Here is a 22,596-nt window from a genome sequence, read left to right on the forward strand (position 1 = left end):
AGCCTTCATAAATCCCTTTAATCTTGAAGCTATCTTTAAGAGATGATATATGACCGCTTCCTCACCATTTACAGATAAAACCACTTCTCGTCACTCAACAGTTTGGCAGTCCAAAGATCAGAAGGTTCAGCCCTATATCGCATGTAGGTAATAAGCACAACTAAGGCCAGGAAGCTTTAGTCCCTTTAGAAAAATATCATTTGCCCTAAAAAAAAAAACGTGTTTACATTTGGTATTAGTACCAAGACACAGGTATCATTTCGCCACTAGTATTGACAATCCTCCAATGATACGCAGTCACACTATTGACCACAACTCTTCAACCGTGATGCCAGAATTAAATGACCAATCTTTATCTTTTATTGACTTTAGTCACTTTTTATTTAGTGAAACAAGACAAGACATGTGAGACAGAATTTAGAAGATAGGGTGACATGACAGGATTCACACTACAGGGTGTCAAACAAAGAGCAAACCTTGGATCCTATGGTGAGTAGAGAAAGTGCCGGGCAGTCTGTTGTGTAAGACTCTTGTGTGCGACATGACCAAACTTGTACATGTGACTGATGAACTGGATGGTTGTTTCCCACCAAATATCCCAGGAAACAACACAAAGTCAGAGACTAAAAATCTAACATGAATGTAAACTAAAATAATACAGACCTCTATTTTACAAAAGGTATTCAATCCGCCAGGACAGCCCAACCATGTCCAGCGCTTTCAGCATCTCAGGGCAGATCTCATCCACCCCCGGTGCATTGCCACCAAGGAGCTTTTTAACTACCTCAGCGGCCTCTGCCAGGGATATGGGTGAGCCTCCCCCTAGATCTTCAGGCGCTGCCTCCTCTACAGAGGACATGTTGGTCGGGTTTAGGAGTTCCTCAAAGTGTTCTTTCCACCGCCCGACGATGTCCCCCGTCCGGGTCAGCATTCCCCCCCCCCCCTGCTGAGAACAGCCTGGGGTAAGCCCTGCTTTCCCTTCCTGAGCCGTCGGATGGTTTGCCAGAACCTCCTTGAGGCCAACCGAAAGTCCTTCTCCATGGCCTCCCCGAACTCCTCCCATGCCCGAGTTTTAGCATTCGCGACCAACGCAGCTGCAGCCCTTCTGGCCTGCCGGTACCTGTCAGCTGCTTCGGGAGACCCCTGGGCCAACCAGGCCTTGAAGGTCTCCTTCTTCAGCTTGACGGCTTCCCTCACCTCTGGTGTCCACCACCGGGTTCTCGGGTTGCCGCCCCGACAGGCACCGATGACCTTCCGGCCACAGCTCCTAGCGGCCGCGTCCACAATAGAGGCTTTGAACATGGTCCATTCGGATTCCATGTCCCCAACCTCCCTCGGGATGTGTGAGAAGTTCTTCCAGAGGTGGGAGTTAAAGACCTCCCGGACAGGGTCCTCCGCCAGACGTTCCCAGTTCACCCTCACTACACGTTTGGGCTTGCCGGGTCTTTCCAACGGGTTCCCCCGCCATCTGATCCAACTCACCACCAGGTGGTGATCAGTTGACAGCTCTGCTCCTCTCTTCACCCGAGTGTCCAAGACATACGGCCGCAAATGAAATGATACGATTGCAAAGTCGATCATTGATCTCCGGCCTAAGGTGTTCTGGTACCAGGTACACTTATGAGCCACCTTATGTTCGAACATGGTGTTCGTTATGGCCAAACCCTGGCAAGCACAGAAGTCCAATAACGAGACACCATTCGGGTTCAGATCGGGCAAGCCGTTTCTCCCAATCACCCCCCGCCAGGTTTCTCCGTCATTGCCCACGTGAGCGTTGAAGTCCCCCAGGAGAACTATGGTAGGCGGCGCCCTTTCCAGGACCCCTCCCACCGACTCCAAGAAGGCCGAATACTCTGAACTGTTGTTTGGTGCATAAGCACAAACCACAGTCAGAGCCTTGCTCCCCGCAACCCGTAGGCGCATGGAGGCGACCCTCTCGTTCTCCGGGGAGAACTCCAACACAGCAGCGCTCAGCCGGGGGCTCATGAGTGATGCCTCCTGGACGCCTCCCACTGGAGGTTTTCCTGGCACGTCCAACTGGGAAGAGACCCCGGGGAAGACCCAGAACACGCTGGAGGGATTACATCTCCCAGCTGGCCTGGGAACGCCTCGGGATCCCCCAGAATGAGCTGGAACATGTTGCCGGTGAGAGGGAAGTCTGGGTCAGCCTGCTTGGCCTGCTGCCACCGCAACCCGACCCCAGATAAGCGGAGGAAAATGGATGGATGGATGGATTCAATCCGCTTGATATTAATTGACATCTGTTTTCAGAATTCAATGTTAACTGTGGTTATAGTTAAAGTGCTTTATGATTATATTTAGAATTTTACCAGTTTCGTATGGGACTTGGCTTGGGAGACGGAAGGTGACCGGGTCAAGTCCAACACGTTACAGAGTGTGAACTGGCAGGTGCTGACGTGTGCTTGAGCAAGGCACTGAACCCCTAACCGCTTCGAACGCCTGACTATGTGGCGGCTCCATCACGCTGGCGTCTCTCCACAACTAACGCATGTGCATGAGTGAGTATTTCCTGTGTAATGAAGTGAGCCCTCAATGTAATTGTAACACAGACTCATATTGCTGATTACCTGAGCAGGCAGACAGCCTGCAGGGGTCACCCAGGACAGACGACACTACAGTCAGATATCACATGAGAAATGGACCCTCCCCGATCCTGCTGGGGGCCAAAGTGGCTCAGAGTCTCTGTGGCAGATTGCACGGGGCAGCGGCGAGCAGACGGTCAACAATGGACGCCAGTGTGCATCCTCCATTAATCCTGCAGCACTTACAGTTACCCAGCAGTGCCAAGCCTGACGACCAATGGAGGGCCAGACTGCCAGGCCAACGGCGCCACCCTGCTGCCCCCGACACATTCATCTTCCCACCGGGGAGGTGCGGGCCGCCAGACAGACGCAGACAGCAGAGACAGCGACGAAGACGGAATGAGACAGAAGAGGACAATGGGAAGGAGGAGAGGAAGAGAGGAGGGATAGAATGTGGAGAAAGAGAGGTTAAGAGGGAGCGAGGTACATGGAGAGCGGGAGGGAGGAAGGGAAACATGAAGGAAAAGGAAAAAAATACAAAGCGGCACAGTCTTTTTATCCCCCGCTGTAACTGATTAAGGAGGCCCCAGGGTCCTGGCAGAGGTGCAGGCCTAAGACTGGAGGAGGAGGAGGAGGAGGAGGAGGACGCTCCACTCTATCTGCCTGGGGACAATAAACCAGTTTGACTGACCTGAACCACAGAGGGCTAGCCCCACTCTGAATAGTAACTGTATCGTCAGCATCATCAAATCAAGACCTTTCTCTTCACAAAAGCTTCCAAGTAAGTGTGACCTTCATCTTCACTGGCTCAAATATTGGTCACAGTAAATGCTGAGGTTTCGTAAAATTGTGAAAATGCTAAAGTTTGACGGGTCAAGACAAACCAAAGAACAAATAACAAACCAGATGATGATCTATTCAAGTGTCTAAGCCAGCGGTTCCCAAACTTTTTAGGCCACGCACCCCCTTCTACATCCCAACCGGGTTCACGCACCCCCAATCCCCCACACCTTAAAAAAAAAAAAAAAATCAACAGAGCCTATTTATTGCCGCATAACAATGAGAGAACAGTTTGCTCGCGCGTGGCGTTTGTTTACAAGATTTAGTCCGCTGTTAAATGTTGCAGTGTGAACACAAACCGAACAAAGGGGCAACTGCAACATTGTATCATATTAATCCCTGAATCGGAACAAAGCAAACGAACTACAGGTGTGAAAACGCCCTGAAACACTGCAACAAAGTTTCAATACATTTCAGTTACACAAGGTGTCACTTTTAAAGAGCAATAAGGATGGCGAGGACACACGCACAGGCTCTGAGGCAGATTGCATCACATTTAATTTACAATTAACCATACATAGCGGTTACATTAATCTGAATCGAATTACAATAAAGTTACTCTCTCCAATCATACATTCCACCATCTCTTTGGCAGCTGGCGAGCACACGTCTTCGGCGATTGTGTGAGGTAGCCCCTTTCTTGCTATTCTGTAACTGACCAGATATGAAGCCCGTAGTGGGTTTTTTGTAGCCCCAACACATGAATGAGACTGCAGTTGTTTTGGGCTGTTTTGTAACTCCTCCAATTTCGATATAAAAAATGTAAGGGGCTTTTGACTTGCACTGGCATGCTTGGTGTTCAGGTGGCGACGTAAATAAGAGGGCTTCAGACGGCTGTTAGCCAGAACCTCACTGCACACCACGCACTGTGGCTTTGGGCAATCTGCATTGCCAATCCAAGTGAAGCCCAGACCCAGATACTTTTCCCTCTTTTTTCACCTTGACTCCGCGATGGGCCTATGTGCTCCTGATTTGTCTGTGCTATCCCTTCCTCCTTTTCGGTCTCCTCCGTCTCATCTTCCTCTGACTCCCGTTCGATTTCTTCTCCCGGTCTCTCCCCAACGCACCTCTCCGTTCCTCTCGCCTCCGATTCCTCTCTCTCTCTCTGTCCCTCTCCTCTTTTATGACTGACAGCTTCAGATGTTCCACCTGACAGTTTCCCAGATTTCAGCCAATTTAGCATATTTGCATGAATGTTGCTGAATGAATGAAGTTAGCTGTTTGCTGACGTTAGCTGCACAAGCTAGGCTAGCTAGTGTGTACGTAAAAGACAGTCTGGCGGCAGGAGCTGAAGTGCTTATATTTGTTAAATTGTAAGTTTTTAAATTTTAATGTTACAAAGGGAATTTTTATAATTTATGTTTTTGTGAAAAATCCCACTTAAATTTTTTTAAATTATATTTAATATAAATTATTACACCATTAGACCACCATTACATTTTTCTTCTCGCGCACCCCCTGGAGGCAGCTCCACACTTTGGGAATCCCTGGTCTAAGCCATGACAGGAACAATACCAGGATCCCGGAACTGAAGCAGCTAAATGGAATTCAGCCATCATTCATTGGAATTATTCGCGCCTGTGTTTCCTACTGTAACATGTCACAATGTCACTCATGAATACAGCTACAACACGTCTATAGCTCACTGATTAACATGAAGCATCTCATCTGTAGTGTCCTTTGGAGTGGGAAAGCAAAGCAGACCAACTATCGGACTGTGTGACAGCAAATATGTGATTTTAGTACAAATTCAAAAGCTTAACAACTGCTAAAGTCCTCAAAGTTTAGCAGATATTATACAAGATCATCTGGTAACCATGATAATGGTTCAATCAAGAAGTGAAAAGGAGTTCAACCAGAGCTCTGTATAAATAGTGTCAGCATGCTATATAACTGCGGCATCAGGGTTCTTGGGTCCTTTGTAGCATGCCCCCCCCCCCACACACACACACACCCTCTCTCTAACCCCCATTTCTACACTGCCAAATAAAGGCACAAATGCCCCCCAGAAATAGTGTCCTATGTATTTTACCAGTCCCCTAGAAAACAGAGAGTGAAACAAACGAAACGTAAAAACCACACGTTTCTGTCTCCTCGTCCCCACTTATGATATATGAAGTCCAGATACAGTCTCAGCTAATTACACTCATAATCACTTCTGTCTTGATGTGACCAGAGAACATCAACAGGAAGCACAAATGAGCTGCATGATTTGCTGTTGATGTTAACACACAAGTCCAAACTAGAGGCGTGAAAGCACCCTTAGTCCTATGAATCCTACGCACTATATTGAATAGGACTGATGAGTCCACCTATCAAGGGCATCCTCTAAGTCTGTGGATATTACCCTGATAATGTCATCATGTGTGATATAATCGGTTATACACAACAGTCACATGCAAAGATGCAGAAATAGAGATACATTGTTTACACTACGCATGCTGTGTATCGTGTGTGTGAGAGAGACTGACCTGATGGAGTAAGGACAGGTGAAGTGTGTGTCTCTGTCTCTCTGGTCTGCCTGCATCTGGAGCAGCCGTCCGATGACCTTCATCAGCCCCTGGACGTTTCTGTTCACAGGTCACAAACGCAACACAGAGAATAATCAAGAAAGACTCAAAAGGAAAGAGCTAACTTACAAAAAGTAAAGGAGCCTATTTTCTTTCTGAGAGTTGAGAAGATCAATATCAATTGATTTGTGTGTTACTTAATTGCCTGATTGCAACTATTTGAGCTGACTGCGATCATTTAGCATAATCCCTGGATTCCATAGTTGATAGAATGTTAAAGCTAATGTTACATATGTGAATAAGGTGTTGTTCCATCAGCATGTTAGCCCTGTTAGCACAGCTCAGCTCAGCCGTCGCCATGTTGAGAGCCGTGTGGAGGCAATCCTTCATTCTGAGATTTTCTCTGAATCTCATATAGAGCTCATTTAACTTTTGAAAATAAATCAGGCCTCCTTCTACCAGTGGTAAGTGCTAAGCCTTCTCTGCTGGCCTAAACAGAATCACAAAGTTATAGCTATTTTATAATTTTTCAGAAATACACTACATGTATTATAATTGCATTATCTTATTTTCTCATTGCACAGCTCCTGTCTTCCTCTGTTGCTCTGCTTCCATCACAGCTTGTTTTAAGGAGAGCTTTTATCCAATCAGATTCAGCCCCTATGTCTCTATGTAAGGAGAGAGGCCCGATGACCGCTAGAGAGCCTTTGCAGTTTAAAGTAAATGGGTCTTCAACCAATCAGATCTTTAGTTTGACATGTTGGGCGTATCCTTTGACATGCCAGCGGTACTCAGGTAGCCTGCTAAGTACGTCTGCATTAACGTGCGCCGTGATTGGTCAGTGGGCCAGCGTGACTTTTGTCAAACAGAAAGCTAGCTAGCAGATCTTAGCATTTACTAAGAGTTCAGGTTGAAGACATTTTTAGTGTTTTGCTTGGTGTAGATTCTTTTCTTTATACCTAGCTTTGTTTTCTGAACACTCAATGGCTGAAGGAGGAGAAACGGATTTCTGGAGAAGGACATTTCAGGAAAAGCTGGACATCGTATCAAAGGGTCGGCCAACCCCACAGCTAGCAGCCCTGACCCAGCATGGAAAAGGATTTCTATGAACGGTATTTCTGGCTGACAGCGTCGGAGAAGCGTTGCACATTTTATGGCTAAGAATGTGTTTCATTTGCAACTGAGCTCTTGGTGTTTGGAGCTACGCTACGCTAACCAAGGCAGCTACACGACAGGACACCACAAGCTACGTGCTTTTGAACACTTTTGGAGAGACCCGAGTGGATCTACAACTCAACGAACACGTTCGCAGGAGGACTCTGGCTGCAACTGACCCGCACTGATGTTCTGAACAACGGTTTTAAACTCTTTGTAATCAAAGAAAGGAGGATGGACTTTGTCTTTAAATGAACAGCAGCTGTGGTAAGTGAACTGCTTTTGTGTTTTTACCTCTGCAGTAGTGTTTCTACTGTGTTCATTTGTCTATCGTGTCGTTTTATGAATAGTATGAATGGCTCGTGCTCTAGCACTGCAGTGTTGCTGGATTGATTTGTTGCTTTGTTGTCATATAAACATATGTGACTGGTTCTTGTGAGTTTGTTCATGTCATTGTGTTAATTACATTGATTTGGACTATATGCATTATCCGTTAATGACGAAGCATCCCGTCATGCGCGGGGTTATTGTCCGGACAATTGAATCCGTTCGGGCTGTTGTTTCCCCGCTAAGCTAGTTAGCTTAGCCTCCCTGAAGACACGTGCAGTGCCGCAGCCTCAGCTGTTTTTTGTTCCAGGTTCAGAGGTCACAGTCCGTTGTCTCCTACGTGAGCGCAGTCCACCGAAAACATTACATTTCCCACAATTTAAGCTTCTGCATTTTCCAAATGCACTAGTATTATTCAAACGTATTGTTCGGTTCGTAAGCCTCGTACCGAACGGTTTAATACGAATATGTGTATTGTTACACCATAGAAACAAATAACCGTGGCTGTGGCGTCATAATGACCTTATTAGGAGATGGCTCAAGTGTAGTAGGACAGCACAGAAGGCCCAGGTATGAAATGCACGGCCCACCACTGCCTTCTACAATAATGAAATAACTTGCGTCTTTGATTAGATTAGGTCGGCCTACACAACAGTTTCAGAAAAAGCTTCTAAAAGTAAATCTGTGTGAAGCACAGCGAGAGGTGAAACACTGTTTCAGCAAACTATTTGAAGATGAATTGACCAACGATCGCATCATTTAAATGAGCAGTCGTTGAAACTAACAACATTGCTTTAGGTCTAGTTGCAAAGCCAAACACAACAGCACCGCTGTGTGGCATACAATGAACAGAAATAGACAATTAAATGGTGCATAGCAATTAATTGTCAACTAAAATTAGGGCTAAGTGATATGGCCAAAATATTCTATCGGTCATTTTTTATCCTGATAATATTATATATCACAATACAGTACTATAAATAAAAAGCCACATGGTAAAGCCTATTTGTGTACACTCCTGTGTGGATTGTCTTGCATTTTCTCATCTGTCAAAACAAGCAGAGCGAGCAGTCGCGTCTTCTAAACATAACGAGGCAGTAAGAAGAGTCAGGAGAGAAAAGAACAGGAAGGAAAGGTGGCAAAGCTCCCAGAATTAGATTCAAATCCCATTTGAGTGAACTCTTGTTTTGAGTCAATGATATTAAGACTTGGTCACAGTTTTTGTTTCATGAAGCTCATAAACATCTCGTCTTTGTCAAGGAGAGACTTTAGGAGAGATTTTGAAGGCTTAAGTTGACAAAAGGGTGCAACTCAACCGCACCTAGTGATGACACACCCATGATCTACTGACAAACTTATATACCTCCCACTGATAACAGTGAGCAAATATTTTGTGCAAAGTGAGTGCATATTTGAATTTGGATGCACATTTCAGTAGACTACAAAAGCACTGTCTCATCCATGAATGATACAGTAACTGAATTCTGAGGACATCCCAGCGTCTTGCAAGTTTTCTTTTCCTTGAGGTTCTACTGAAAGGATAATTCTTATTTATCACTATTTCTGCTCCTTTTTACAAAGATATTTTTAAGAAACACATGGAAGACATGGAGAGATCAAGTCTCATCTTAAGAGATGACTCAGAACTCAGTAGTAAACCTGGTGAGTAAAGTCGTTTTACTATTGACAGGAATGGCTTAACCTAAAAAACAATAAGAGCCGAGTTGTCTTCAACTGGAATTATCCTTTAAGTTGCTGCAAAAATTATTTTCACAGAGAGGTACAAGAACGGCACAGCATACAAAATCAAAACACATGCAAAGTTAGATTTAGTAAAGCTCTACTTTAACATTGGTGATTGGACGCTGTGTGCTTTGTGTACCTGGAAGAGGGCAGGAGGTTTAGGACGCTGTTGAGAACGTAGTGCAGGTCTGCGTGGCCTTGATCCACCAGCAGCACCACGGCATCGCAGCAGGCTGAACGCACCAGAGCACAGTCACTGCAGCACTGCTGCCACAGAGCCTCCAGCGCCGGGCCCTAACACACAGCAACACACACAACTCAAGATCTGGATCCAGATTCAGCTTAAAAGGGAAGAAGGTACTGAATTTACTGTCTGGCATAGTTTTTCCAGACCATATTCAGATTTGGAAATATGCATTTCAAACCAAAAAGGTGCACACAGTAGAGTTCAGATCTCTGCTAGGTGTGTCTGCAATGACCACTGCTGTATTGTGTGATTGAATTAATGCAACGAGTGCTGTAAAGCGTTGTGAAACCGACTAATAGAGGGACAGCAGTGTGTGCACTGGTAGTTCCGTTAGCTGATAGTGGCTAGCCAAACACACCGTTCCAAAAAAAAAACATTAAAAGTGGGCCGCAGAGCAGCTGCCGAGAGGTACTCAGCAGAGTGTGTACTGGTAGTTCTGTTGGCTGTTGGCTGTCATAACAGTGTGCAAACTGTTTCCTCCCACTGTGTCTTTGGGTGCAGAGTAGCTGCTGGGGGTCGGCGATGCACTCAGCAGGGGTATCACTAGCGGCCCCTAGCATCCGTGGGAGCCAGTTAGGAGTAGTGAGGAAGGAGTCAGCAGGAAGTCAGTGGCAGTATATAACAGGTTATAAAAAGGGTTTAGAGAAAGTGGGAGTCACCACCACCACAAGAGGTCATACGGTTAGCCGCAGCAGAATGCAAGATTAGCTGTGGACAGACACAGACGTGCACACTCACTCAGTCACATACACGGCCCAACACATAACCTCTACCCAGGATTACGCCTGCGGAGATAAAAACTTGGTTCTTGTTACAAGTGACTGGTGTTGCAAAATATTCTGATGACAGGTGCTCATCAACTGCTCTTGGAAATGCTACACAAGTAGGTATTAAGGGTGGGCAAAACACGTAAGACAATTTGTCTACGTGCCGCTAAAAAGGCCTCAGCGTAGTTGTGAGTTGTGTCTCTAAGAGAGAGAGCGGAATATGTTGCACATGTTGCCTGCCAATAAATAAACAGTCAATTCATGATATTTCTCATCTCTTAATTTCAAAACTAAATATGCAATGTTGTTAAGAACAGCTAAAAAAATAAAATAATGCCAAACGATAAATAAAAGGCATTGAAAAGACCATGTGATCGGTCGATACTACTTCCAGCGGTCGGTGATCTGCTATTGGCCCTAAAGATCCTAATGGAGCTTCCTTAGCAGGCATAAAATAATATTTGTGACCCACTCAACCCCTCCAATCAAATGGTCACCTTTCTTTCAATGACTGATAGCTGGTTTACAGTTTCTAATGAACCCTACTTTGTTGATGATCCAAACATCATGTTAAAACAGGACTCACTTCACATTCAGCAGTAATGAAGCCATCACAGTAACTCACCTGGGTGGAGGACTGTGAGATTTGCCCATTTGTTGCTTTCTCTTTTAGCACCGCAGCAACAAGATGTCTCACCGTCTGGAAAACAAAAAGCAGACCTTCTGGTACATGTTGCATTTAAGTTAGAGAGATCTTCCTATTGGTTCTCTGAAAATCTGTCTTTTCAGTATCAAACAATGCCCTTCTGTAGGTTTGAAAGGTGAACATCACGCGCCTTGTTCCCTCCCGTTGGTCGGAACTGCTAGCCTAGCTCCCTCATTGGCTAACATGACAAGAACATCGGCACGACGGCTGAACCTGCGAGTTTTCATCACAAGGACAGTTCAACATCCTGGGAAATACATTTATTTGCTTTCTTGCTGAGATGAGAGGATTGATATGCAAAGTACAGAGCTCCGCCTCTATTTGAATGCTTCCATTAGTACATCTCCATGTGGGACACGGTGCCCACTCTACTTACTCACAGGGTAGTGTTGTCTCAAATCAAACTCGGCTGTTGTGCACTCACCAGAAATGAAGACGAAGATACCAGACAGTAGGAATACGGAATATATCATGGAACTAAAGACTACCAGTGTGATGAGTCAGCAGCTTACCTGGGCTTGTATGACGGGGCTGGGGAAGTCAAATCGTATCTTCAAACTGTCCGTCATATCTGCTGGTTAAGCCTTAGAGAGCAGAAGGAGACTCCGTTAGGATAAGTTAACTAAACGTCATTAGAGTTACATGTGTTAGAAGTCAAAGGTGCTTCTATTTAACTCAGGATATCACATAGCCGTGGTGTTGAAGTCGGCCCTTGAACCGGAAGCTAAGTGATGCTATGAGCTTCATCATTAGGACGACGATCCCAGGGTGAAGCACTGCTTGGAGGTATTCAGGCACCGACACTTTGAAAAGCCCATCCGGGCCGTGTGTTATTCAATTATTGGCCTGCCACTAAGCCACCACATCATTTTGCATTAAATTATTCATAAGTCCTCAGTTTACCACTCTGCTCACAGACTCACAGGTGGCCCATCTCAGGTTGTGTCATTCCGTCTGACGACACGCCGTACAGGTGCTGACCGCCAGCTGTCAGAGGCCTGCAGACCACAGCTGCTGTCCAGCACACAGCAGGTTCACTGTTACTGGTCAATACTCCAGAGAGCAGCTTTTGTACAAATGAAAAACTAGTATTGGCTCTGAATGGTCAGACTGTAATCTGGTTTATCAGAGATTTAAAACAAACTGATTGCAGAAAGACAACTAGTTCTGAAAACTAGTTTAACTAGTTAACTCATAGTTTCTTTGGCAACGTCTGTCTTTAGACAACATTTAACGCTCGAGAATGTTGTCCTCTTTTGTTAAATTAAAACATATATATTTCTTTAGGTTTGCTTTTTTTTAACTTGTGTTGGATGTAGAATGATCAGAAACATTTTTGAAGGCCTGTATCATGTTGTCCTTTCACACACCATAAGGGTTTTTAAAGGATATATTTGAAATATCTGGGGGGGGGGGGGGGCAACAAATATCTAAAAAAATGAAGTACATATAACAGAAAACAGCATACATTAAAGCTCTTGCGTCCTAACTGGGAACATTTGAGCTCCTTTTCTTCCATGAATCAACATCTGTAAAGCGATTTATTGGTTTAACATGACTATAAACACAGGGAACTCCAGCCTCATGTAGCCGGACCTCTACAGCCCCCTCCCCAAACACAGACACCCAACACCCCCCCTGCTGTTATCTCAGTGATAAGCCTGCTTTGCTGTACTGTCCACCTGCTCCTGCTCACTCTCCACTGGTTCCCACTGTCATTCAGCTCCATGGCCACATGAACAGGTAAGTACTGCTGTACAACTATACTGACAGTTAAGGGAGTGTTTATTGATGTTTGCGACAACGACGCTGCTAATAATGGAATATCTACATGTATTTCTAGCATACTTTAGCTAAATACTCTTTAAAATGAGTTGGACAGGAGTGTGTGGTAGAAGTTTACTTTTCAGTGAAACTAAATATAACAACTCAGTCATCACTTGTCATGGTTTAGGTGACAGCTGTAATTTTGAAGAAGCTGGCTTCTTCTCTAATTTAAAGACAGTCGATGGTCTGCTAAACCTAAAAAGCAGTTTGTACATAGAACTGTTCCAGTGCTTTCTACAGCATGTGTACCTTAGAGAAAGACAATATGGGCTGGCCCGTACTGCTAAGTCTGCACTAGCAATAAAAGGGAGGACAATGCCTGGACAGTGTTGAGCCAACAGGGCTTTAGAAATGACACCACGGAGGCTTTAAAGCGCACATGCCGACAGGCACGTGGGACTTTTGATGGGCTTTCAGGGGACACAACACACACCCTTTCACGGCCATGTTGGGAGGCCTGATATCATACAATGGCAACACAGTCGATCGTATTCTTTAACTTATGACAACAGGTTGGAATAAAAGTGATCGGGTTAGAGCTAGGTTTGAATAATGAATCATGACTTTATTAGATATGTCTAATTAGGTTCAGCTTCTCAAAATGGAATGTGAAAATATGCTGCTTTTTCATTTTTAAGTAAATTAATTGTTTGAGGGATTTGGATTGTTTACTGTCAAAACAAGCTTTTTAAGATAGATAGATATATATATGTGTGTGTGTATGTGTATATATATGTATATATATATATATGTGTGTGTGTGTGTATGTATATATATGTATATATGTATATATATGTGTGTGTGTGTGTGTGTGTGTGTATGTATATATATGTATATATGTATGTGTATGTGTATATATATATATATAGCAATCAAAATGCATTACGAGATGTCTGAATCTTTGTAAATGATTGAATGAGAACCAGACTAAGGGACTTATGAAGGCAGCCCCTCCAACATTGAAAGTTCCAAACATAAGTACACAAACATGTTACATTAAACAGAAAAAACATCTCTCACATCACAAAAACAAAGATAGAATTTAGCACCAAAGTTATTATTAGAAACTGCTAATAAATACAAAATCTACAAAACTGTGTTTCAGCTTTCTGACTGTAAGCCCGTCTCTAGTTCAACCAGCAATCACTTTACTGGTCAGTCAGTGACGGGATCACTGCTTCTGGAAAATAAAGTTGCAGTTCAATTTCTAAAATAATTTGTGCTAATCCCACAAGCACAACAAGGTCAATTGAAACTATTGAAATATGTTGTTGTAAACTGACACATTAAAGCCACTAGTAGTGCCGTGGAGCAATGTCTCCATGAGCAGGTGACCTGATACCAGGCACGTGTATAACGACCACAAGACAGATCCCAGAGGTGCCTCCATCTAAACATTAACCTGGTGAGTGGCTGCAGTAAAAAGGCCAGTAACGATAATAACGTACTTATTGATATAAAAAGGGGTGTGGCTCGTCATGATTGACAGCTGCTCTCAAAACTCTGTTTCTGAAAGAAGACGCTTCATTTGTAATTCACTGTGGTCATTCTTACGCCGACCTGTTGCTGCCGTCTACTGTTCTTACAGACCCTCTCATGGTCTTCTTTGCATGTTGTCTGGTAAGTTAAAACCATGCAGTCCTGTTTGTTAGGCACAGATGATGTTCAACTATCCTTTGAGTGGGCTGTTTGTTAACTTTACAGACATATCTTCTTCTGTTGGGGTGAACTATTCCTTTAAGACATGCAAGTGGTCAGGGGGTAGTTCCATGTTAACACTGTCTTTAATCATTCCATTATGTTGCCTATTAAATCTTATTATATGACTTAGAGTGTTTGTTAGTAGATCAGAGCTTAACTTTTTCTGAATTGACTGACCTGAAGGCCTGTTTCTTATTTCTATGGCACACTCAATAGTCTTTAAAAGTTGTATGCAGTCAGCAGTCATTTAACCAAAGAGCTTAAACCTCATCTGAGTACTGTGGTCCTTCTACTGTGATACGTATAGCTGTCATATTAAAGTCTCATGATTACTGCTGCTGTCATAAACATCACGTCACTCTGTACGGTGTTAGCGTCACGTCTGTGAGTCTGCTGTCGCCCACAGCTGCGGCTTTTAGCAGCACGTTAGTTTTTCTTTTGTTTGTTTTGTTCCCTTGTCGTTTGGTAGATCATATTTGTGCCGAATTAAAGGACGCGTTCTGCTTTGTCATGAGAAGCTTTCAGTAGTGTGTCGTGCTTTACCATCTTTTGCTAATAAGTGAGTGGAAATAAAGAAGACGGATTGTTCCATGGGCTTCTCTGTATCGTTTTCTGATGCTGGCTACGTGTCGCATATAACCAGCCACGTTGGAGAACTTTAGAACAAACTTTGTTAGGCATAAAGCTACAATGTCATTATAATGAAACAAAATAACAACACACCGACTAGCAAATTAAGTTATAGCTAGCTGAACCGGCTAATATTAGCTACAATTGAGTCATAAACACAACAGCTGAAGATATTCAGTTGGCCGAGCATTCGTAAAATAAAGTGGACTGTATTCCCTCCGGCAGTAAACTGAGTATCATATTAGTCTCTCGTTTAAAGTAAGTACAAGTTGTACATGTTGCTGCCATAACTTTACCTCATTCATCCAACATCCTGCAGACCGCTGCAAACCCGCATGGAACTACGGCGTGTACCGAGGACCAAAATGGATGGAGCCCGAGAGTCCCACGCACACATATAAACTTTCGCTACAAATCATGTTGTAATAACCTCAGAGTCATAATCAAGACTTTAGTGTAAACTTAACATGGAAGCTGTGAATAGCACGTTTATATGAATATGTACATACATGAGTTTTTAATCAGTGTTAACAGCTGTGATAATAATTCCATTATATATATGGACTGTAACGCTCACACAGAGTGAGACATGGGGGCTGCCCATATTCAAATTGAATTATTATTGCATCCATTATTTATTTATTTAATTTATTCATTTATCTAATTATTTTAGTCCTAATTATCGCATTTTCAAGGGTGACCTGAGTAAGCTAGAATTTTAATCATTACAATACAATCAAAGTAGCAAGGTGTGATAGTTACATTTAAATGTCAGTATATTCATCAAAATAGCTTGTAAATTGTGTCTCATTTTGTTTCTTGAAAGTCAGATGTATTATTGTCACAATAACATTTTTAATCACATCAATCGTACATTGACCTTTGTTAATGTTGTTTAGCTGCTTTAAAAGGGTTTGAACATATCGTATACACTGTTAAAAAATGCCTCTTTTGCCAGTTTTCTCTTGGGATTGAAGGCAACATAATTGCAGGATGGATGCACCCCAACGATTGGAGGCCCGTGCATCTGCTGTTCTCTTATTGGCTCTTTCCGTCTCGTGCTCTGTCTGCAGACCAGCCCCAGTGGGTACGCCAAGCTGCGCGTGCGCTTTAACCCTCAGGATAGTTAGGTTTGCCGAATTGTGGAAAAGAAGTAACGGAAACGAGAGAATTTTATGTTCAAAATAAAAGGATGCAAAATAATGGACAAGAAGCAAAGAATATTATGTCATTGAGTAAATAGTCAGGTAGCCTAATGAACCTGTGCTGTATTGTATTGCCGGTAGCAATGAAGAATATAACTGCAAATAATCCATTTATCCATTCATCCATTTATCCTCTTAACCATGGCTGGTTCTGGGTTCTACCACCTGGACGAGCAGCCAGAGGCCCAGCATATCATATACATGTGAAAACAAAAGGAACTTTTATTCAAAAAGTCATTACTAACTGCTGCAGATACACATGGCAAATCAGCAGCAAGTCTTGTACACGTTTTGATTGGGAGATGATGCTAAAAGATGAACCACTGTTGTAAAGTGGCTGATTAATTGACTTACATGAGCACCACATAAAAAGCAGCTATTATATTATAGTTGTTCTAAAAAAAGATGCAATGTCCTTATTTTGCTGTCTATGTCATGAATGTCATTTAACGTAAATTAACTGTAATAGCAAGGCCAGAAAACCCATTGTGTTTCTCCAGGCTGGGGCCTTTTGATATATTGTAACATGTGGAGGTCTTTATTCAACAATGATGGTGATTCAATATTGAAAATCACAGACATGCATGCTGGCTACTCATGACTCAGTATTTCCAAAGGCCTGTCGATGGTCTTGAGAGTAAATCAAATGAAAATATCATGTCACGTCAACGCAAAAAGGCAAATGGGGGGGGGGGGGGGGGGGGGGGGGGGGGGATTGGCCGCACTGCGATGGGTTTTATTTTGAAAGTCTGCAGCGGAACTTCTCCAGGGTATTGCGTGGTATTTGACAGCCGGCGAGGCTTTGAAAGTCTTGAGTGTGACTTCAGTCCAGGAGAGACCATGTCCGCCGTCATAGGCACACTGAATGCACCTCTACTCTCAGTTAAAACGAATTCTCCATGAAGTAACAGTGACGCGGGGCCTCAAGGATGGCCAACTCGGTGAGTAGCCAGGTGGAGGATTTGCTCGCCAGTCCGGTCTAATGGAGTATATTTTTGGACATTTTGCTGGTTTGTCACAGCGGAGGAGTCGGTGGTTTTTACTCCGTAACGAGGATTCTCAATCCGTACAGCTAGCTTGAGTCGATACGTGCCGCCGTGTCCTGATTGAACAGTGTAATGCAAACCCCCCACAATCCTGCGTATTTAATATTGTTCTCCTTACCACCAAGAAGCCTTTCGCTTGTACGTAAATTAAGGCAATTTCCAATTAAGGTTCCAGTCCATTCTTGAATTCGGCATAATGTTACACGCGGTGCATAAAGTAGCACGTAAATGCGGTAATATGTCAACTTTCAAGTGCTTTTTTTAATGTTGTTTTCATTACATTATAATGTAACAGTCATACCGTTCCCCCGCGGTAGAACGCAGTGGGAGCAGGTTCAGTCGTGTAAAGTTTGTGTAAATGTGAAGTGCTCCATGGGGGCTAACCTCCACCCATCAGGAATGGACCTGTGCGCTTCAGCCAACCATTCAAGCCCTAAGTCAGATTCACGCAGGTGTAAACGTGGCGAACATAAACGCTTCATTAAATGAGTTCTACAGATATAATAGCTAATATATAGAATGAGCCGCTTTAATAAGAGAGTGAACGGGTCATTTAAATTGTGTAGTATGGAAGCCTTGGGATATACATTATTTTCTCATTCTGTCAAACACCTGGGTTTGTATTTCATTTCATTTTGAGTTTTGTTTTTTTTCAACTTCAATCTTAACTCTGCATTGTTGTGTGTGGCAGGGTGCTGTTCAGGTGAAACTAGAACTCGGTCATCGTGCCCAGCTGAGAAAGAAACCCACTGTGGAAGGCTTCACCCACGACTGGATGGTGTTTGTCCGAGGACCAGAGCACAGCAACATCCAGCACTTTGTGGAGAAAGTGGTGTTCCACCTGCACGAAAGCTTCCCCAAACCAAAAAGAGGTAGGAGACGTCCCTCTTTCTGCTGGGTTTGGGCCCTTGTGCTCTTTTCTTCAGCTGGTTTCTTATGAGACCAGCAGAACGTCCACAGTGCTCATGTGTCTGCATGCAGTCCGGGAGCTGATCTCTTTACTGCTAGAGTGAAATGCTCAAATCCATTGTGGAGAAAAGGTAGATGCTTTTGGTTCTGTGAGCAGAAACAGTAGTGTGTTGCATTTGACGTCCTGCTGCTAAGTTCTGTGTCTCAGAGGACAGAATGGAAACAATGTTTAATGTTTAAAATGTGTAATAGCGTTTTGGCGTCTCTTCTGAACATCAGTCCGTACAGATGTGCTTGTGCTTGAGACCCGTTGTTGCTTTTGGATATGAGAGCGGCTTGATTTGGGTTCTGTGAGGAGGAAGAAGTGACCGGTGTGGTTGGTGTTGGTTGGTTGCAGACCTGCCGCCTGAAACACAAAGTAAAAAAATAGCAAGTGTTTAAAGTCAAGGTTAGACTGATGGGATCTTTATCTGAACAAACCCAGCTGTCCCTGTTTCAAATACTATACGACAAAGCATCAAGTCCCCAATCTGACACGCTGAAACCAGCAGAGTTTGTCATTTTTGCTTGAAAAAAAACATTAAAACATTTCAATTTGATAGAGTAATTGAATAATGAGGCAGATTAATTCTGGGTCAGCGTGTACGATGAATCCAAAGTGATTGTCAAATTCAAAAGCATCTACATGCAACAGGTTATTCGGTGTAGTCTCCTGCTGTATTCTGATTGGCTGGTTAGCCCAGATGGTTGTCACATGGTGTGACTTCAGTACCACATTTGTGACTCGGTCATGTTTTTGATGCAGCTCTCTCTGTGCCATCGGGGAGCACAGAGACTTCAGGCCATGCTTCTGTGCTGATTGAGAGCGTCCACACGGGGCGTGAGGAGGGCTGTAGTCAGCCGTGGTCAGCCGGGCATCGTGTGAGCTGGAGGAGTCCTGATGGAGCCTCTGGCCCGGAAGGGATGCATTAACTTCTCCTGTGCTTCAGGAGCTTTTCACCCCACTTCAGCCGTTGTTGGGTGAGACTGACTCTTGGCATCGGTCCAATGTTGAGTCCTCCTGTTGCTCCTCGTGTAATTACATAGTTATAGAGTCAGGTTGCACAGGCACTTGTGATTTATAGTCCACATTAGCCAATAATGATTCTTTATGTTCTTCTGTTAATTAGGACCAATATGTGCATCTGTCTATTTGTGCCTTTAAGAAGGATGTGGGTAACAGTCTGGACACATGTGCATGACTGTCTGCAGTCATTCTATCCATGAATGTATCGAGAGCTGCAACTACCGTTTACTTTCCTTATCCATTAAGCTGCCACTCATTTTCTTTATTTCATGTTTTGGTCAAGAAAATGGTTAATGAACTTATGAACTCATTGATTAATCACATCAGTCCTGCTGAGAGAGAGTCATTAGCCTGGCTTCAGTGGGGACTTTTGATGTCTCATGGTTCTCATGCTGACTCATCTGAAATTAGGGAACATAACACTTCATCGTTTGCATGGAACTGTCACTGACATGTTGTCTATTGGTGAAATCAGACCAGAAGTATCTTTCTAGTGTAGTTTGAGTGAGGAGCCTCTCTGGCCTCTGACTCCATCAATCACTTTTTGTTGACAACTTCAATAGTTTGGTAGCTCCATGTTGAGCTGAAACGATAAATTTATTAAGATTCAAAAAGTTAAGCGTGCAACTTTTTGAGTCATTTTGAAAGAAAATGCGTCTTCCAGAATATCCAACATGATTGATTCTTTCTCTACAGCCGTGTGTGTTCTAGAGAAGACGTCACCTTGGACTCTGAGAAGCTGTGATGGACATTTTTTCCTCTAGTTTCTGATATTTTATAGACAAAATAATGAGTTGATGAATCAATAAGACAATCAGCAGATTAATCAGTAATGAAAAGTCCTGAAATCCTTTAGTAATCTAGTCTGTATAACAGAAACAGGCCTTTGAGGCGGTAGGATGTACAGTGAACTAAGATCAGTCCATCTTTAAGATAGAATCTCTGCTGTGAAGAAAAGGAGAACAAGGCATGTTAGCACATGCTTATTTAACACTTAGAATCTTTTCAAATGCAAATTAGAGAATAATAAATGCTTTTGAAAGTATTCTCCATGGTGCTGTCTCAGCACAAACCTGTCTCTTTATGAAATACATCAATAAGTCTAATTGTATTACTATGTATGGTAAAATATGCCTGGACTCTTAATGATGATGATAATGTTAGCCATAAACAGAAGAATGTCATGTGTTCACGTCACCTCCACAGAAGCTAAGCTTGTTGGCTAGGTGCAGGAATGACTCTCACAGACTCTCCTCTGTGGGACAAGAAAGCCCTTTTAATCGATGTGGTGAACACTGTCTCTGATCCTGGATCCTTTTTCAGGGCTCACCACGAGCTGCTGGGATCACCTGCCTGCTCCGAGAGTCTACTGTGTTGTACATGTACAGCATAAGAAGCACAGGAGACGGACCTAGTGCTCACAGCCGGTTGGAAATGTTTCATGTATTCATTTACCACAGAGCAGTCGCATTCCTCTGCTGATATGGAACCTTCAAAGCTTAAAGTTTCTCCTAAAAGGCCTTTGATGACATGTGACCAGATGAGGTTTGGCTTCCTCCGTCTCCCTCTTCTTTCTGTGCAGTCCAATCGAAATACATGTGATGTGTGGCTGGAAGGCTTGAGGCCAGAACTCTTAACCTTCAACAAGTCTCTGAGACGACACATGCCATGAGATCTCTCCTGAGTCGCTGAAGTCTTCCGTGTGTTTGAACACGGCGACAGGTCGTGAGCCGGAGGGCCTTCTGATCAGTCGGGTCTTCAGATGTACCCCAGAGTTTCTAGTTGGAACACAGCCGGAGTGGAATAGATGAGAGGATGACTGTATGGCTTCATTTGCTCAAACTCTTCAGGACAATGTAGCATTTTGCTACAATCAAACTAAAGTCACCCACAGGTCCACTCTCTCCACCAGAGACATGATCTCAAAGGCCAACCCTACCTCTGTTTGGTTAGACATGTACTCTACAGGAGTTCCTCTGTGAAGACTTCTGGTGGATTGAAAGCTAGATGGAGAACGATTCACTGAGGTTTAGATCCACCTGTTCAGCTTTAGAGACATTTTTAACTCAAATAGACAAAATCAAGCTTGAAATGAATTAGAGCTAAAACAATTAATCAATTCGTGGATCAACTAAATAATATTCAGCAACTATTTCACAATCAATAGTTTTAATAAAGAGTGAATATTTCAGGTGCTGGAGCGTTGATTTGAAGATGCCTTGTTCTTCATAAATGTTCTGATGTCATCAGCAACGTTTCACTGATTTATCAAGCAAAAATGCATCATCATCATCATCATCATCATCATCGTCAGATTAGAGGATTTTCTGCCCTTCTTTGTCAAGAAATTGTAAAATGCATTTTTTCCACAATCTTTTTTTAATTTACTTTTTACATTTTATAGACAACCAATTCATTGACAACACAATTGTCCAATAAATCGATAAGCATAAATTGCAACCCTAATGAGATTAGGTCGCACAAATTATCTCGTTGCAACTAGCTTATTACTATCATTATTACTATCATTATTATCATCATTATTACTATCATTATTATCATCATTATTATTATCTAGTGAATCTGACTCTTCATATTAAATCAATTGGTGTGTTTTATTCCCATGGTTTACCCTTTGTGCTCGACAAACGACTTAACAATTAATAGATTGTCACACTGTTGCCTATTCGTTTTCTGTCGATTCATCTTTTTTCCTTTTTTCCTTTATACAGAGAGGGGATGGTCTGTTGTACAGAGATTGGATATACAAATAAAACTGAAGTGAATTCATTTAACTAACCCTGGCCGAGTTGATGATGGAACAGAATTCACAGGAACAAGGACCGTGGTTGACTTGTGGCTTAACACATGTATGCAGACTGAAGACCCACGAAGTGAGCTCGGTGTAGTTGGGTGTAGCCGGGCCTGTTTGTCACCGTCGTACTGAGGGGTCCAGCAGGGAGACCGCCAACCGTACAAGCTCTCGCCCCTCTTCTTTTCCCGCCACAGTGTTTCATTTTGTCCATTTAGCAGCTGTTGAAGATTCCACTTCCTCACTTAAGAAGCTTTTAATCACCTGCACGTCTCACATGGTGACTCTCCGCCCACTCTAAATGAAGGGGGGGGGGGGGGCGTTTAAACACGTAGTAAGCACAAAGTCAATCTGTGCTCACATGTAGCTGCTGTTTTTAGAGTCTAGAGATGACATTTTACTACTTCTCTTTTTACTTTTGTGGACAGCAGGAATATTTGTGTCGTGTTAGGAAAGCTGCTATTTAGTGCACAGTTTATAATAGAATCTTTATAACCACTGATCCGATCCATTTGAATACCCTGTGTGCTGAGATACCTCCACCTGGACCTCCTCTTGCATA

The 22,596-nt window shown here is 43.3% G+C and overlaps 2 protein-coding genes across 4 annotated transcripts in view; one reads left to right on the forward strand and one right to left on the reverse strand.

Annotated features, from left to right (window-relative positions):
* focad (focadhesin) overlaps window positions 1–15,331 on the reverse strand; it is a 59,694-nt gene extending 44,363 nt beyond the window's left edge. The window contains exons 1-5 of the mRNA XM_076087212.1: window positions 15,293–15,331; window positions 11,351–11,422; window positions 10,758–10,832; window positions 9,258–9,412; window positions 5,855–5,953 (exon numbers count right to left, since the gene is read on the reverse strand). Of these exons, the coding sequence (XP_075943327.1) occupies window positions 5,855–5,953; window positions 9,258–9,412; window positions 10,758–10,832; window positions 11,351–11,407 (386 nt within the window). The 5' untranslated portion in view covers window positions 11,408–11,422; window positions 15,293–15,331. The remainder of the gene's footprint in view (window positions 1–5,854; window positions 5,954–9,257; window positions 9,413–10,757; window positions 10,833–11,350; window positions 11,423–15,292) is intronic.
* Window positions 15,332–17,016: 1,685 nt separating this feature from the next.
* Window positions 17,017–22,596, forward strand: part of mllt3 (MLLT3 super elongation complex subunit) — a 47,220-nt gene continuing 41,640 nt past the window's right edge. For all 3 annotated transcript variants that reach the window (XM_076087217.1, XM_076087218.1, XM_076087219.1), the window contains exons 1-2: window positions 17,017–17,142; window positions 17,939–18,119. In XM_076087217.1, coding sequence (XP_075943332.1) covers window positions 17,131–17,142; window positions 17,939–18,119 — 193 coding nt within the window. In that variant the 5' untranslated portion in view covers window positions 17,017–17,130. The remainder of the gene's footprint in view (window positions 17,143–17,938; window positions 18,120–22,596) is intronic.

This window comes from Anarhichas minor, unplaced genomic scaffold (assembly GCF_050575085.1).
Source record: "Anarhichas minor isolate MPS153535 unplaced genomic scaffold, ASM5057508v1 ptg000009l, whole genome shotgun sequence".
In the NCBI taxonomy this organism is placed as follows: domain Eukaryota; kingdom Metazoa; phylum Chordata; class Actinopteri; order Perciformes; family Anarhichadidae; genus Anarhichas; species Anarhichas minor.